The 16,481-nt window shown below is 39.6% G+C and overlaps 1 protein-coding gene across 1 annotated transcript in view; it reads right to left on the bottom strand.

Annotated features, from left to right (window-relative positions):
- Positions 1–15,615, bottom strand: part of LOC123746225 (probable G-protein coupled receptor Mth-like 1) — a 28,267-nt gene extending 12,652 nt beyond the window's left edge. The window contains exons 1-4 of the mRNA XM_045727588.2: positions 15,262–15,615; positions 6,129–6,777; positions 5,312–5,390; positions 4,407–4,570 (exon numbers count right to left, since the gene is read on the bottom strand). Of these exons, the coding sequence (XP_045583544.1) occupies positions 4,407–4,570; positions 5,312–5,390; positions 6,129–6,744 (859 nt within the window). The 5' untranslated portion in view covers positions 6,745–6,777; positions 15,262–15,615. The remainder of the gene's footprint in view (positions 1–4,406; positions 4,571–5,311; positions 5,391–6,128; positions 6,778–15,261) is intronic.
- Between the last annotated feature and the right edge of the window lie 866 nt (positions 15,616–16,481).

The following is a 16,481-nucleotide window of genomic DNA, read 5'->3' as shown; positions in this document are numbered from 1 at the left end:
TTTAGCAGGAAACAAGAGAACGTTATATCTTTTAAATATTAAACAAATATCATTAAAGGTTTCAAATTGTGAGCAATAAAAAAGTTTTGCTAAACTATGAGGTATATAACATTTCAAATTCTCTGACGAAATGCTATATACATCATTAGAGAACATTTAAATTAGTTAAACTATATGTTTTCGGTAATAACATATTTTCATGTCAATTTAACTTCACACAGAACTTTGAATTTAGGCACCCAGGCTGGCAATTTAGCGTCAATGAGGACAATTTGGTGCCAAAGCTGAAAATCTGTGGAACATGCCGAACACTCGGCCCGCATACTGACTTTCTGATGCCTTTGTAGATAATTTGGCGACCATTTTGAGAATTTGACGACGACTACAACAATATAGCACCTAAGGCAAAATAAATCCATTGAGGGTGAAATATAGAGCCAAAGTTGACAATTTGACATCAACGTTAAAATTTTGTAGCCGATACATTGAGAAAAATAACTTGTTAGGAGTGCTGCTACAAGGGTCACATGTTAGGAGTGCTGCTACAAGGGTCACATGTTAGGAGTGCTGCTACAAGGGTTACATGTTAAGAGTAAATATTGTTAGACGGGTTAGGAGTGAGGTACTGATACAGAGGTTTAAGGCAGTGATAGAATTAGTTTAGGAGAAAGGGAGGAATCCCAATCATGTGGCATTCTTCCAATCAGGGGAGTTGGAAATGAATGGTTGTCGAGGGCAATTAGTGTCAATTGCCAACTGGAAAAATAATGTAAATCAAATGCAATATTATTAATTGATAACTGGGAACACTTCTATGGAAGGAATGACATGTATTCTCTAGATGGGGTGCATTTATCTAGGTCTGGGGTTGTTGGGGTTGACAACTCATTGGAATCTGTGGCTGGAGGGGTTTGTTTGAGTTTAAACTGTTAGTAGATAGTGGTATTGGAATTTATAGTGGTATGGGAAGTAAGTTTAGAAAAGAAGTCAGTTTTGAACAAGAATTCGTCCATATGGTTACATATGTTAAAAAAGTGATTAAGAGGGCAAAAAGAAACTATAAAGTTTGAATAGCGGGACAAGCAAAGACAAATCCAAAAAGTATTTTCAGTTATATCGAACAAAGATTATGGAAAGGATGTGTCCATTAAAATCTTGGACAGGTACGAAAACTGATAACCAAGAGAGGTTATCTTGAGGTTATCTTTAGATGATTTCGGGGCTTTAGTGTCCCCGCGGCCCGGTCCTCAACCAGGCCTCCACCCCCAGGAAGCAGCCCATGACAGCTGACTAACACCCAGGTACCTATTTTACTGCTAGGTAACAGGGACATAGGGTGAAAGGAACTTTGACCATTGTTTCTCGCCGGCGCCTGGGATCGAACCCAGGACCACAGGATCACAAGTCCAGCGTGCTGTCCGCTCGGCCGACCGGCTCCCTAATGAGTAGTATTTTGAATAAATATTTTATCTCTGTATTTACAGAGGAGGAACTTTATTAACATTATGCTTTCAGCCGAATAAATCTATGTTGGCGGGGAAGAGGACAAGTTGGCTAGCTTAGCATAAGTGTCCTATTTGCTGTTATTATAAATCCCAGTGTCCTATTTGCCTTATTACGAACATTTATGCATTGATTTTTTGGTTTTAAATTCTTACTAATCATAACTTCCAGATCCTTTTCACAATCCGACTTCGCAATATCAAAACCACCCAACTCGTATCTTGTAACTATCATTATTACCTAGCCTCAGAACCTTACATAGGTCAGCATTAAACTGCATCTACCAACCTTTTGACCATTTCAAAACCCTATTTAGATCGTCTTGAAATGATAGCGAGTCTTTTTCCGTGTTTATTTCCCTCCCGATTTTTGTACCATCAGCAAATTTTGCAAATATTGCTGCTCAAACCTGAATATACATTTATATATATTATGAACAACATAGGGACCAGGACAGTGCACACTCGGTGCACTTGCCTCGAGGCACTCCACTTACATTTCCCCACTCTGACCTAACCCCATTTATACTAACTCATTGTTTCCTTTAGTATATCCATGCCCTAATCCAACTTAATATAGCACCCCGAATACCGTGAACCTCAATCATTGCAATCAGTCTTTCATGTGACACAGTATCAAAAGCTCTGCTAAATTCAGGGTACACAACATCACAAACTTTACCACTATCAACTGTCTCAGCTATGCTGGAAAAAATGAGAGCAAATTTGTTAAGGAAATGAATCTGTAAAACCACGTTGTGAATAATTCATTATTTTATGGTTTTCAAGATGAAGACGAATGGTATTTCCAATAATCGATTCAAGTAACTTTCCCACAATAGATGTTAAGCTAATTGTCTGATAGTTTGTCTCAAATGATCTATCTCCTTTCTTGAAACTTGGTATCAGATTAGCAACCTTCCACAACTCTGGCACTCTGCCTGACTCTAATCATTTATTAAATATTGTAAACAATGTCTCGCAAAGCAATTCTTTGCATTTTCTAAGCACCCTGCCAAACACTTCGACCGTCCTGGGGGGATTTTTGGCTTGAGTTTCTCTATTTGTTTAATAACATCCTTCCTGGTAACTGATGAACTAGTCAACCCGTCCTCTTCCCCACCCAAATAAACTTGTTCGGCTGAAGGCATAGTGTAAAGTTCCTTTTTAGTAAATACAGAGATAAAATACTTATAAAAATACTAATCATCTCTTCGTCATTATCAGTTATTTGACCTGCCTCAGTTTTCCTGCCCTTTCCCTAAATTTTGTTCGATATAACTGAAAAATTCCTTATGATTTGTCTTTGCTTGCCCTGCTATGCGAACTTCATAGTTTCTTTTTGCCCTCTTATCTCTAACATTTCTAACCAGTTGGACGAATTCTTGTTCTAAACCGACTTCCCCATTCTTAATCCTTTTGTACCATGCTCTCTTTCTACATAAAAGGTTCTTCCGATCATTTGTTACCCATTTCGGGTGATTGGTAATCGATCTATTCAATTTGTATGCTACACTACGTTCCTGCGATTTGCTTGGAATATATCTAAAGTTATATTTGGAATCCACATCGAAATCTATTTGTACGTCACCCATCGCTAGATTCACGTCTCACTCCATGACCGCCCCCCCCCCCATGTACAGGACTTTCCAATTTATTTCACCCCAAAAAAATCCTTAGGCTATCAAAATCAGCTTTTCGGAAATCTTGCACTCTTACCTTGAATTTTCTGCTAGGTTTGGTGGCCTGTATATAATTCTTAAGGTTTTTTATTAAAAGTTCTTATGGTATCTCCACACGCAAAACTAACCCAAACTATTCAGCATACAATTCCACTATTGTATATTACAATAATTGAATTGTATAACAAACAGGACTATTCATTCAATTTGTCCAAGTCACTTGCCATCCTCCTCTTTCGTAGTCCTCATATTTTTTAATGAATTAACATTGAGAAGAATGAGTCTAGTCCCTCTAGAAAATTATTTACGTGTATGAGAAACACGATAAGTTCTAGTACTGAACCTTGTGGGATCCTGTCGCATCATCCCACCCTGCGATTTCACCCCTCACAGTAACTTGCTGTCTTATGTTGCTTAGGTACTCCTGTATCCACCGAACCACGTTCTATATCACCTCTGCTTACTTCAACTTGTGCAGTAGTCTCTTATTGTATGCTGTGTCAAAGGCTTTCTTCCGACATTCTAAACTTATGCAATATGCCCATCCTTCTGTCTTGTCGATATGTTTACTGTCTAGTTCAATTGCCTTTGTCATGTCCAGTTCTAGAAGATATGACAAAATTTTGTAATAAGCGTGTGTGCGCGCGCGCGCGTGTGTGTGTGTGTGTGTGTGTGTGTGTGTGTGTGTGTGTGTGTGTGTGTGTGTGTGTGTGTGTGTGTGTGTGTGTGTGTGTGTGTGTGTGTGTGTGTGTGTGTGTGTGTGTGTGTGTACACGCGCGCTTGTTTGCATTAGATTGTTTCCACTGCACGCAAGTGAAGAATTGTGGGAGGTTTACGCTTAAAGTCAGCATCCAAGACAAACACAACTGGGTTTCAATTCGTTGTGCTTGTCTCATTTGTCTCGAGAACTGTGTGTTCCTGAGACTGCTGTATTAATCGTTGTCTTCACAAAAATCTTTTGATTTTCTTTCCCCTTTCATTTAATTCCGCTTCCAGGCGAGTGGATGGTTCCTCCATATAAAGGCATCGATCACATTCGAGAAGGAATGGATCATCTCTTACTCAGGTCCAATCCAACAATGAGAGTGCAAGAAATATTTCTACTTGCCTTAATGAGAACCCTTTAATTTAGAAAACTTTAATTTAACTTAAGCACGAGGGATGACAACATATTTTATCGTTTGTAATATTTCCACAATGGATATAGCTATTTTGTACTCACCACGAATCCAGCAATGAGGCGTATCCAGGCGAGGCTTCAGGTTTGACTTATCTGGAAGGATATAATCCATTGCCACCATGAAGACACCCAGCAGAAGAGGGACCCCCCAGGCATACAGGCTGCACCACATGAAGCACAGACTGCTTCTCTTTTGGCCTTCTAACCTGAAGGCAGTAAAGGTGAGATGGAAGTATACTTTTTAATATACAGCTCAATATATTGAAAAATAAAAAATAATATACAAAATGTATATTAAAATAGAATAATGAATAAGTGTGTCTCTTTATTAGCTTAGCATCGATCATGAGAAATTTCTTGAAGCAAAATTAGAAAATTAATAAAAAAATTATCTTGACAAATGTAGTTTAATTCCGAAACTTTCAACATAGTTTTCAGAAAGATGTGTGTGTTGACTCAATTTTGATACCCATTTATTTAAACGCATTTGAGGCAGTAGACAATAATAGCAAATATATATGTTAATTCAAAACTTCTGCCAGAGATAGTTAAGTTGTTTATCTGCTTATAGATACAGATATTGGTAAATCAAATTGATAAAAAAATTTGCCTATCACATAAAATTTTTGCTCTATATTAGGACAATGAAATAAATTTACACCATCACTATTGAGGATAACAATGAATTAAGCTTTAAAATAGGACATATATAAATGAGTGAACACTCGGTATCTGAATGACATCTTAGAAGCACATACTGAAGTCTGGAATCTCTTCAGTTTAGTTCACACGCCTATAACAAAATTTTTATTATTACATAAAAAGTCTCTAGTATGAAAGTTCATTATCCGAGAAATAAACACTCATCCGAATTCATGTAAGATTTAGCCAGTTAAACTACGTTCAAATATCCAAGTGGCTAATTGTGCGTCTTCGGTTAGTCTCACCTGAAGATGATCCACAGGTTGTAACAAATGACGTTCATCCAGAAGAACGTAGCCAAGATGAACACCAGGCTCGATGCAGCTGCAATTTGCAAACAAAAATATATGATTAATCACGGAAATATCACTACTTTGAAAAAAATAAAAAACATCAAGATTCAATACTACACAACATTTACAACCTATTAGCGTAGTTGTGTTGGTAGGGAGGATGTGTTGCCAATTCAGTGCATGATATTTATGTTGAGAAATGTTAATAAAAAATATAAAAAATTAAGAAAACTGCAGATGACTGACTCAGAAGGCAGCTCCTTGTATGAGCTCCTTATATCCACTCAAACTTGTTCAACTATATGTTTCAAATCAACGTTTGAAACAATCAAATGATCCCTCGTCAATTATCTTATCCGGTAATTTGTTCCACAAACCAAAAATCTTGTGTCCAGACAAGCATTTTTTTCAGGCGTTTCCTAAATATAAACTAATCTAATTTATATGCCGAGTTGGGGTTTATTTTATTTGAGATAGGTTGTTGTTAAAGATTCGCTACCTGGAACAAATCGTTCCAAGTAGCACGGGCTATGGTAAGCCCGTAGGTTTTGAGATATATAACGCCTTATAAAGAGTCTTATGCAGAATATATCAGGCATATTTAAATAACATATGTGATCCCTCTAACTCTGCTTAAAATCAATCAGTGTGATCTCTGTAAATTCAACATAACTATCATGACAAAATAATGAATAATTAAGCCACTGGATTACTGAAAGTAAATAACTATCAAAATAAAGCAGCAATGTGTAAAATTGATTAGCCTTACCCATAAGAGTACACATTACGGTGTTAAATGCTTGACGAAATAGTCTGTTTAGTAATATGGTGAGATAAGCAACCAGCATCGCAGCGACCATGGACATGAGGCATTTCCCGTAAAGTAGTGTTCTTAAATCTTCACTGAATGCGATCCGGAATAATGTGATGGACAATGTCAGGCAGGAGAGTCCCAAAAGAACCGGGTCCAAAATTTCATATTTCCAGTGACCGCAGCTTTCATCAACTTGGTCTACACAGATAATGGCCACCTTCACAAAATTGCCGTTCTGATAGTCTATTGTTTCAATACAAAATTTATCTGGATTATCAAGAGGATAATTGCTGCTTTGGCCATTGAGAATGCTCACGTCCTTTGATACATCCTTGTAGATGTAGGAGTTGTTTCTGCAGCTGGGATACCGATATGCTTTAAATATACTGGAACGGAACCGATTACGAGTGTTCGGAGAGTCGGCACACGCTCCAATAACAGAGTTCAGCATTTCGTTGCCGGGACAGCATTTGAGAAGTTGGGGAGCAGTGGTGATGGACCGATTCTCAGTCACAATCAACTTCACACCCACCACCACAATCATCAGCGCACCCAGATGCATGTGGCCCATTTTTCAAAACTCGGTCTATTCCGTTTCTTGCACCTGCAGAAATATTACAAAAGTTATTAGTTTCATTAATACAAAAAGAATGCATCGGAATTCAAACAAATAGACCATTAGATTTAACGAAAAAAGGCTTTGTTTAAAAAAAACTTATAATGGCAGAATGTTACGCAACAATCTGAAAAATAGGCAATTTGTAAACGTGACAATCTTAACTTTTTTCTGGTAAGCTGCTGACGATGTTTATTACTCCCTTACAGAAAATATTTTGTTAAGATGAAATGAAATCGTTTGATAATTATTTAAAAACTTATTTCTCATGATTTTTATTACACAATAATAAAGGCATTTTCTTAGTCAAATCCTTTGATAATATGATAATATAAAGTCACTTCATCAGAACACAGTATTCTAGACGAGGAAACATTTTGCAAAATGAGTGACGTTTCCATCCTAAAAAAAATAAACAAGTTTTTATACTGAACGTTGCTAATACTTCTGCACTCTAAGTAGCTCGTTGCAACTTACACAGCTGTTGTGATAATTAGTTTACTGCATGTCACCTACTTCTTGTAGAGGTGTCTTCTTAGCCTTTATTATTGTAACACTAACTCCTGTCTCCCTAGAGCACAGAAAACCTTTGGAAATAGCGGAACCTTTCCGTTCACCGTCTCTCCCCCCACCACCACTATGACTCAACTCCCGGTCTAAATTGCAGGATTCTTTCCTCCCACGACTACGACTCAACCCCCTCTGAGCTAAGATGTCAGACACCCCTTACCGATATCACCGAGACTCAAAATCCCTCAAGACAAGCTGTCAGACCCTCCTCCCCTTCACCATAAAAACTCGCGACTCCTGAGCTAACCTATCAGACTCGCCGATATGAGACCCACTAGAATCAGAACCATCACGACTAAGAATCCCTCCCAGTTAATCTCAGTCCCTCCTCCTACATCACTCATAATTAAGACGATTCTTCGCGGCGGGGATCGTATTCCAGGGACCTGCCCGAAACGCTACGCGTACTAGTGGCTGTTCAAGAATGCAACATCTCAAAAAAAAAAAACTTTGGGCTAAGCTGTCAGACTGCCCTCCCCACACAACCATAAAGTTCCCAGTTCATTAAAAAATTCCCGTTTTGAATGAACAGCATGTTAAAATTTACTAATGCGTCTGTGGGGTTGACCGCGGGATGTAATGGTCTTGAGTCGAGCATGGGTTGCCTGACCAGGGAGGATTGACCGGGTCTCAGTCCTTAACTGTAGCCTCTGTTCACCCTGCAGTGAATGAGTATCTGGTTGCAAAACGATTTGTCGGGTCTTATTCCGGGGAAATAAATAGGATTAAAGATTAGCCCGAAACCCCCTGCGTGTTAATGGCTATATATATATAATTTTATATATAAATATATATTAGTGGAATATGACCGAAAAGGTAAGATTAATAACTAACACGAATCTTCAATATTTCTTACGTTTTTCTTCAATATCGAGGTTAATTGAAAAATTAACTCCCCAAATTTTTTTTTTTTACATTTTCATTCTTGGTCTGATGCCTAAAAGCGTTTCGTAAGGCTTCTTACATTTACACCTCTGCTCGATGGTACCCATGTAAAAGTTCACAAATAGGACATCTAGGGGAGAACCCATGGCAACCTCATCTACTTGCTTATACAGGCCCATCTGGACTCAAGAAGGGTTCACTCTATAACTTCCATAATACCAATTTTTACACAGTAAATCTCAAATGACTGGAAATAATCTAATTAGACCTAGGATTAACATGGATTTTAGATCACATGCGTCCTCACGATCGATCTACTCTCAATAGAGCAAATATGGCCATAAAGTGAACCAAAGAGGATCAGCAATTGACCGAATACAATCTGCCTTATTTGAAGAGAGCAGCATCGTCTGAAGGCTGTGGTACTTTGGATGACCCAATTATTCGGCGATGTTAATCTGCTCACTCCAGATGGGATCGGATCTAGCTGGTGTAGAAAGTACAATAGGGTCTTCCTTCCCCTATCTTGGTGTGTCACTCTCACCATCATTGCTTAGGGTTTCCTTTTCCGTGGAAGCCATATCACTTTCCTTTGTACCCGGTGCTTCACTTTCCTGCTTCTCATTCTTTAAGTGTTTATGGACCTTAGAGAGGATAGGTTAGGTTAGATATGGGAATCCCGCTCACTCACTTTAATCCCTAAATAGGCACTTATTAACACGAGTTCAGGGTTTTCCTAGATGTTTCAATCTAGCACGATAGTCCTTGTTCAGAAATTCCTGAACATCGTCCAAGTTGTCAATGTACTTTTCCTCTGCCATTTTGTCACTGTACACGAGCAAGCAACACTGTACTGAGCACCACACTATTTTCAACACTTTACTTAACAGTGCACTTAATCACACGGAACACTGCACTGAACACTTAACTTCCTAACAATTAACGAACAGGAGAGTTATTCACAGGGGATTGCACTTCACCACTCCTATCAAACTCACTTGACAAGAGGTCGAATCCCGCTGGGGATGCCAATTATGTTACGACCACTTAGGACCAGTAACCGGGTTCTTGACGGATGAACTTATGTGTGGTATCCGACCCCGAGTCGATATTGGTTTTCAAGGAATTGGCCAGATAATATACATATAATAACAAAGGGGGGGGGATTGAACAAAACACTTTTCTTCACCAATATATCACCATAAATAAAGATTATATTTTATATACAAAGTTTGTGAGGGTACCACCTCTGGTGCCAATGTGGGGACCCATAGCCTCGGAGAAGAAAATAAAAAGTATTCAGAGGAGACCTTGTGGTTTCTCACTGAACACTAATATTATCTTCTCCTACCACCCCCATTCTTTTGTATGTACACATATATATTTACTTTATTTGAACTTTGTTACAAAAAAGGAGTTACATATGGGTTACAAAGATGATTATCATAGGTTGTCGAGTTCCTCCAGCTCCTCAGATGGCGGGCAGGAACCCTGGATGCAGTATGCATTTCCCCTCTGTATCGCCACACTGAGGCGCTGGAAAAGAAAGCTTGCAGCTCTTGGGTCCCTTGTTGTTTCAATGAGCCTAGAACCCAGTTCCTTCAAAAAACTGGTAGCACTTTTACCCCAGGCGCCGAGTGTCTCAGAAGCAATGGGGACAAAATTGTAGTGGTGATCCAGTTCTCTATACTTACGGAATTTGGCTGCTTCCCTGTGGGTGGCAGCGCCACCTGGTTGTGCAACACTGAGGTTAATGTAGGTGTTAGCCAGGGTTGATACGCACGTGTAGTCCCATACCAACTGCTTGCCATTCTTACAGGGGTTCACTGTGATACCATCCGGGCGACCAATAAGAGCATCAGAGTTACGGGGCGTTAGGTAACGGGGCTCTCTTTCAGCTGGGCATCCAGCTGTGGTGAGGCTCCTCTTGATGATGTCGTTAACTTCACTGTGCCTCGAGTGCCATCCCCCTGTGCTTTGGCAGAGTAAGCCATGGTGGCCGTACCTGTCAGCCACCACCTCGCCGCAAATACACCTATATCTGGTGTGGATTGGGGCAGCAAGGCGGAGGGCCACAGCAATTCGGAGGGCGTGTGGTGTGAGACGCGTGCCAGTTGCCGACATTGGGGTTGCTAACAGGAAATCCCATATATTGGCGACTTGTCACCTCTCCTGACAACTATCTCCTTGTTCTCACGAAGGCTTTCAGCCAATATAGCTTTTAGCCTTAGAGGTGACAAGTCGCCAATATATGTCATTCTTAAAAAAGACGAATATCTGGCGAAAATGAACCTCATACTCTCTGACCAAACTAAGTTCCAAAGGGTAACGAAGGACACTACAGCCGAACTGAAAGCAAAGGTCAACAAACTTATCGAAACTGTGAACGCCAAGAAATCCGGACTCCACCTGCCAAAGATCATTGGGGAATATAAACCTGGATATGCGTATGGAAATGTCAAGACACACAAGCCTGGAAACCCACTTCGGCCAATCATTAGCCAGATACCCACACCCACGTACAGACTGGCGAAGCGACTCAATGGCCTGCTGACTCCTTATGTTCCTTGCGCCTTCAGCCTGAAGTCTCCAAAGGAATTTGTTGACTTACTGCAGGGCACACGGGCCACAGGGATAAGAGCCTCGTTGGACGTAGAATCGCTGTTTACCAACGTACCTGTGGACGAGACAATCGGGATGATAGCCGACAGAGTGTATCGTGATCCGGCCTGTACTCCTCTTGACATACCCGAAAATATCCTAAGGAAACTACTCCAAGCTTGTACTAAAGAGGCACCCTTCTTGAGCCCGGATGGGCACATGTATAAGCAAGTAGATGGGGTCGCCATGGGTTCTCCCCTAGGTGTCCTGTTTGCAAACTTCTACATGGGTACCATCGAGCAAAAAGTCTTAGTCGACATGAACTTGAAACCGGCCATATACTGCAGGTATGTTGACGACATTTTTACACAGGTACCTGATGTCAGACATTTGCAGGAGCTGAAGGAGGCATTTGAGCAGAGTTCCGTGCTGCATTTCACTTACGAGATGGAAAAGGATGGGAAGCTGCCCTTTCTAGATGTAACAGTCATGGAAAAGAGCGGAGGTTTCCACACTGCAGTCTACACTAAGGAAACGAGCATAGGAATGTGCCTAAATGCCAACAGCGACTGCCCAGACAGGTACAAGAGGAGTGTTGTTAACGCATATGTCGACCGTGCTCTAAGCCACAGCTCAGAATGGAAGCAAGTCGACGAAGAACTCTGTAGGGTAAGACAGGTCCTAGTCAACAACGGCTTCTCCAATGGTTTCGTCGAAGACATCATAAGAAGGAAAGTGAAACGCCATGCAACCTCTGAAGAGACAACTAACACAACACCTATACCCCCGATTAGACTATTTTACAGGAACTTCTTTTCCACAGCTCATAAAACAGAGGAAAGGGTCCTGAAAGATATTGTTAATAGAAACGTTATCCCTACAGACAAAAATCAGAGGATACAACTGACGATTTACTATAAAACCAGAAAAACGGCCAGCCTACTCATGAGAAACTCTCCAGACACAAAGCAGAACGCTTGAAAAGAGACCAACGTCGTCTATGCCTTCAAATGCCCACTTGGGGACTGTAAGCTCCAAAAAACCCAGTATATAGGCAAGACAACAACATCTCTTTCTAGGCGTTTAACGATGCATAAACAACAGGGCTCCATTAAGGAACATATAATCTCTTCCCACAACCAAACCATCGCCAGAGAAATCCTAGTAAACAACACAGAAATCATCGATAGATACAGCGATAGCAGGCGGCTTGACGTTTGCGAGGCACCGCACATTAAGAAGTAAACACCAGCAATCAACAGCCAATTAATGCACAACTACATTCTACCCACCTCAAGACTCCGCTCCAATATAGAAGCATCAAGAAATATGGACCAATAGGCTTTCTACAATCACTTCCATTTCAATACCCATTGTTTCGTGTTCTGTCTTGTGTTGATGAAATTAATACCCTATTAATGCCACCTCACCCCATCCACCTCACTCAAATGTAGATATAAACGAAACCAGGAGATGTGTAAGTTCTATTCAGTTGTGTATTTGTAAACTAAAAGTCTTTGAAAATGTAATAAGTTTTACGAAACGCGCTCGTGTCGCGTCAGACTAGAAATACAAATGAATTTTGGAGAATTGATTTTTGATTTACCTCCAACAGTGAAAAGAAATGTACGAAAGATTGAGAAAATTCGTGTTAGAATTATTAATCTTACTTTTTCGGTCATATTTAATAATATATATATACATACATATATATATATATATATATATATATATATATATGTCGTACCTAATAGCCAGAACGCACTTCTCAGCCTACTATGCAAGGCCCGATTTGCCTAATAAGCCAAATTTTACTGAATTAATATATTTTCTCAATTTTTTTTCTTATGAAATGATAAAGCTACCCATTTCATTATGTATGTGGTCAATTTTTTTTATTGGAGTTAAAATTAACGTAGATATATGACCGAACCTAACCAACCCTACCTAACCTAACCTAACCTATCTTTATAGGTTAGGTTAGGTAGCCGAAAAAGTTAGGTTAGGTTAGGTTAGGTAGGTTAGGTAGTCGAAAAAACATTAATTCATGAAAACTTGGCTTATTAGGCAAATATGGCCTTGCATAGTAGGCTGAGAAGTGCGTTCTGGCTACTAGGTACGACATATATATATATATATATATACATATATATATATATTATATATATATATATACATATATATACATATATATATGTCGTACCTAGTAGCCAGAACGCACTTCTCAGCCTACTATGCAAGGCCCGATTTGCCTAATAAGCCAAGTTTTCATGAATTAATTGTTTTTCGACTACCTAACCTACCTAACCTAACCTAACCTACCTTTTTCGGCTACCTAACCGAACCTAACCTATAAAGATAGGTTAGGTTAGGTTAGGTAGGGTTGGTTAGGTTCGGTCATATATCTACGTTAATTTTAACTCCAATAAAAAAAAATTGACCTCATACATAATGAAATGGGTAGCTTTATCATTTCATAAGAAAAAAATTAGAGAAAATATATTAATTCATGAAAACTTGGCTTATTAGGCAAATCGGGCCTTGCATAGTAGGCTGAGAAGTGCGTTCTGGCTACTAGGTACGACATATATATATGTATATATATGTATATATATATATAATATATATATATATATGTATATATATATATATGTCGTACCTAGTAGCCAGAACGCACTTCTCAGCCTACTATGCAAGGCCCGATTTGCCTAATAAGCCTAGTTTTCATGAATTAATGTTTTTTCGACAACCTAACCTACCTAACCTAACCTAACCTAATGTTTTCGGCTACCTAACCTAACCTATAAAGATAGGTTAGGTTAGGTTAGGTAGGGTTGGTTAGGTTCGGTCATATATCTACGTTAATTTTAACTCCAATAAAAAAAAATTGACCACATACATAATGAAATGGGTAGCTTTATCATTTCATAAGAAAAAAATTAGAGAAAATATATTAATTCAGTAAAACTTGGCTTATTAGGCAAATCGGGCCTCGCATAGTAGGCTGAGAAGTGAGTTCTGGCTACTAGGTACGACATATATATATATACATATATATATATATATATATATATATATACATATATATATATATATATATATATATATATATATATATATATATATATATTATATATATATATATATATATATATATATATATATATATATATATATATATATTGTAAAATGGAATACTACTACACTTATACTTAAATACAAGTGTCTTTTGCACAGGACACTGAACACTTCAAGACGCTCACACAATGCAGCCTCCGTCAATCCCAGTGTTTCCACTACACTCTGTACCTTTCTCAACTTTACTGGCCACAATATTGGGAAACAATGGCGAGTTTACCTTTCCTGTGGGCCAGCCTACCGACAGCATCACAAGGTGCCTCTACCCCCCACGACCACTCTCCAGCCAAGTGCTGGCAGAGAACCTCTGCCACGCTGATTGGGGCCACAACACAATCAATACAGGGGGTAGCAAAGCCCTGACAGAAGCCTCTAGCGACTGGCTAGTAGCGCTCCTCAATAGGCACCTCACTGTCGCTCGTCTCTCCCGTTAGCCAGTCCCGGTAGACGCCGATCTCTTCCAATGCTAATCCAATAGCAGACACACATACTCTGCTTCTGATCGGCGCCGGCTTACTTAGTCGTTTGGTGGGACTAAGTCGGGAGAGCTTAGGCTACCCAATGTAAACTGCCTGCCTCAGTACCACTGTTGCCCCACGTCACCAAGGTGGTTACAGACGTCATCAGTTATATGGATGGTACTCGTAAAACCAGGAAGCAACACTTACTCACTCGGGAGTTGACATTATGCACGTAGTTGCAATAGAGGCACTGGTCTTGAGTCGCCACTTCAGAGGTCATCCACAATCCCTCTGTTATAGTTCATAAAGTGAAATTGGGAGATAGAACAACAAACTAATTGCTAAATAATTTGAGACACATACTTGGAGCCTAGCCTACGTTGGTTATTGTAAAGATGAAACTACAAAACCCTTCTACTGTAATAAGCAGATTTATTATTGCCATGGGAACATTGTAGTGGGTGTATTTCTAAACAGGCAGATGACATGACGTAACGGAACATTATATATAATTGATGACCAAACCATACATCAGAATATGGAGAAACGGGAAAGTTTCTGTCTGTCTTGGACCATTATCAAGTCGTGTGTCGACTTGATAATGATACTTGATAATATCACAAACGATTTAATAATGGTCCAGGACGGACCGAAACATCGTCGTTTCTCCATCTTCTGATGTGTCGTTTGGTCATCATATCATCAGCCACGTTACTGTGACTCGTCGTCTGCATTATATATAATTACACGCACAGCTAATCGAAAAATTCAGATCTAGCCACATACGGAAATTTCCTAGACTAAAGGATATACTTACCTTACTGGCGTTTGGGGTGGTGTTGACGGCGGTGAAACGGAAAAGTGATGACGTGGACGTAGAGAATCCGTGATGTTGGCGAGGGTGTAGGCCAAGGTTGGTGTTGGGGAGAGGTTGTACTGGCGAGTGTGTAAGCTTGGGGTGTTGTTGGAGAGGGTACAGGGTAAAAGTTTCGCAAGGGAGGGGGTGTTGTTGGCGAGGGAATCTAGTAATGGTATTAACGAGAGTCTAATGAAAACATGATATTACCGAGGGTCTCACTTCAGAAGGAGTTGGCTTCGTTAACGTATGTGAACAAATGTTGTGCCCTCGGCAGTGTAGCGTAAGTATCAGTGCACCCACACAGGATATCCTGGGAGATTAACGCTGCTTCTGTCGTTCTGCGGCACAATATTTTTAATGATAAACATTACTGTCGCTCTTAGATAAACCTAGTTAAACTCCACAAACTCAAAATCTAGATAAACTCCACAAACTCAAAATCTAGTTAAACTCCACAGTTTTCAAAACAAATAGCATGATATCCCCTGATTGCGACATCACTAGACATTAGCCGAGCCTGTTTTTTGTCATCACCTAGCGATATATTAAGCAATGTGTAAGTATCCAATAGGAAAATGAAACGAAAATTCCTAACGTTTTCGGGTTTCACCACATTATCAAGGAAATATAGAGGACATAAGGGTTTGGAATTATATATCCAACTACACCTGATAGTCAAAAATCAATAAAAATTATCAAAAGAAGGCGCCAAGCCGGGAAACTATTTAGCACCATCAAAGGTGCAGGATATTCAAAAGGCGCTAAAGATCACTAAGGATGCCAATACGAGAACAAAAATGCATAAAGCGAGCGATATCAAAAACATCTGATTCATCAATGATTCTATCGAGGGACAAATGACCGCGAGGAACAGTCGAGAAGCATGACACATGCACGTCCTGGACGTCAGGACATTCAACTAGGATATGCACGATTGTAAGAGGGACAATGCAGTTCAGACAATTAGGAGCAGGGCGGCGCTCCATTAAGTGTCAGTGATTTAAACGTGTATGGCCAATTCGTAACCTCACCAGAGCCGTTTCCCACCGCCGGTAATGGTGGTAAAGATCCATAACCTAAACTATCGATTAATGGAAATACATGAAGGCGAGATGATTAAGTAGATATTAACTGGGTATTACCTCATTCTTGGAATGTACTTCACATAAATTTATTGT

The sequence above is a fragment of the Procambarus clarkii genome, chromosome 1 (assembly GCF_040958095.1).
Source record: "Procambarus clarkii isolate CNS0578487 chromosome 1, FALCON_Pclarkii_2.0, whole genome shotgun sequence".
Classification (NCBI taxonomy): domain Eukaryota; kingdom Metazoa; phylum Arthropoda; class Malacostraca; order Decapoda; family Cambaridae; genus Procambarus; species Procambarus clarkii.
Note: the sequence above shows the minus strand (reverse complement) of the source record. Positions and strands in the feature narration are given on the sequence as shown.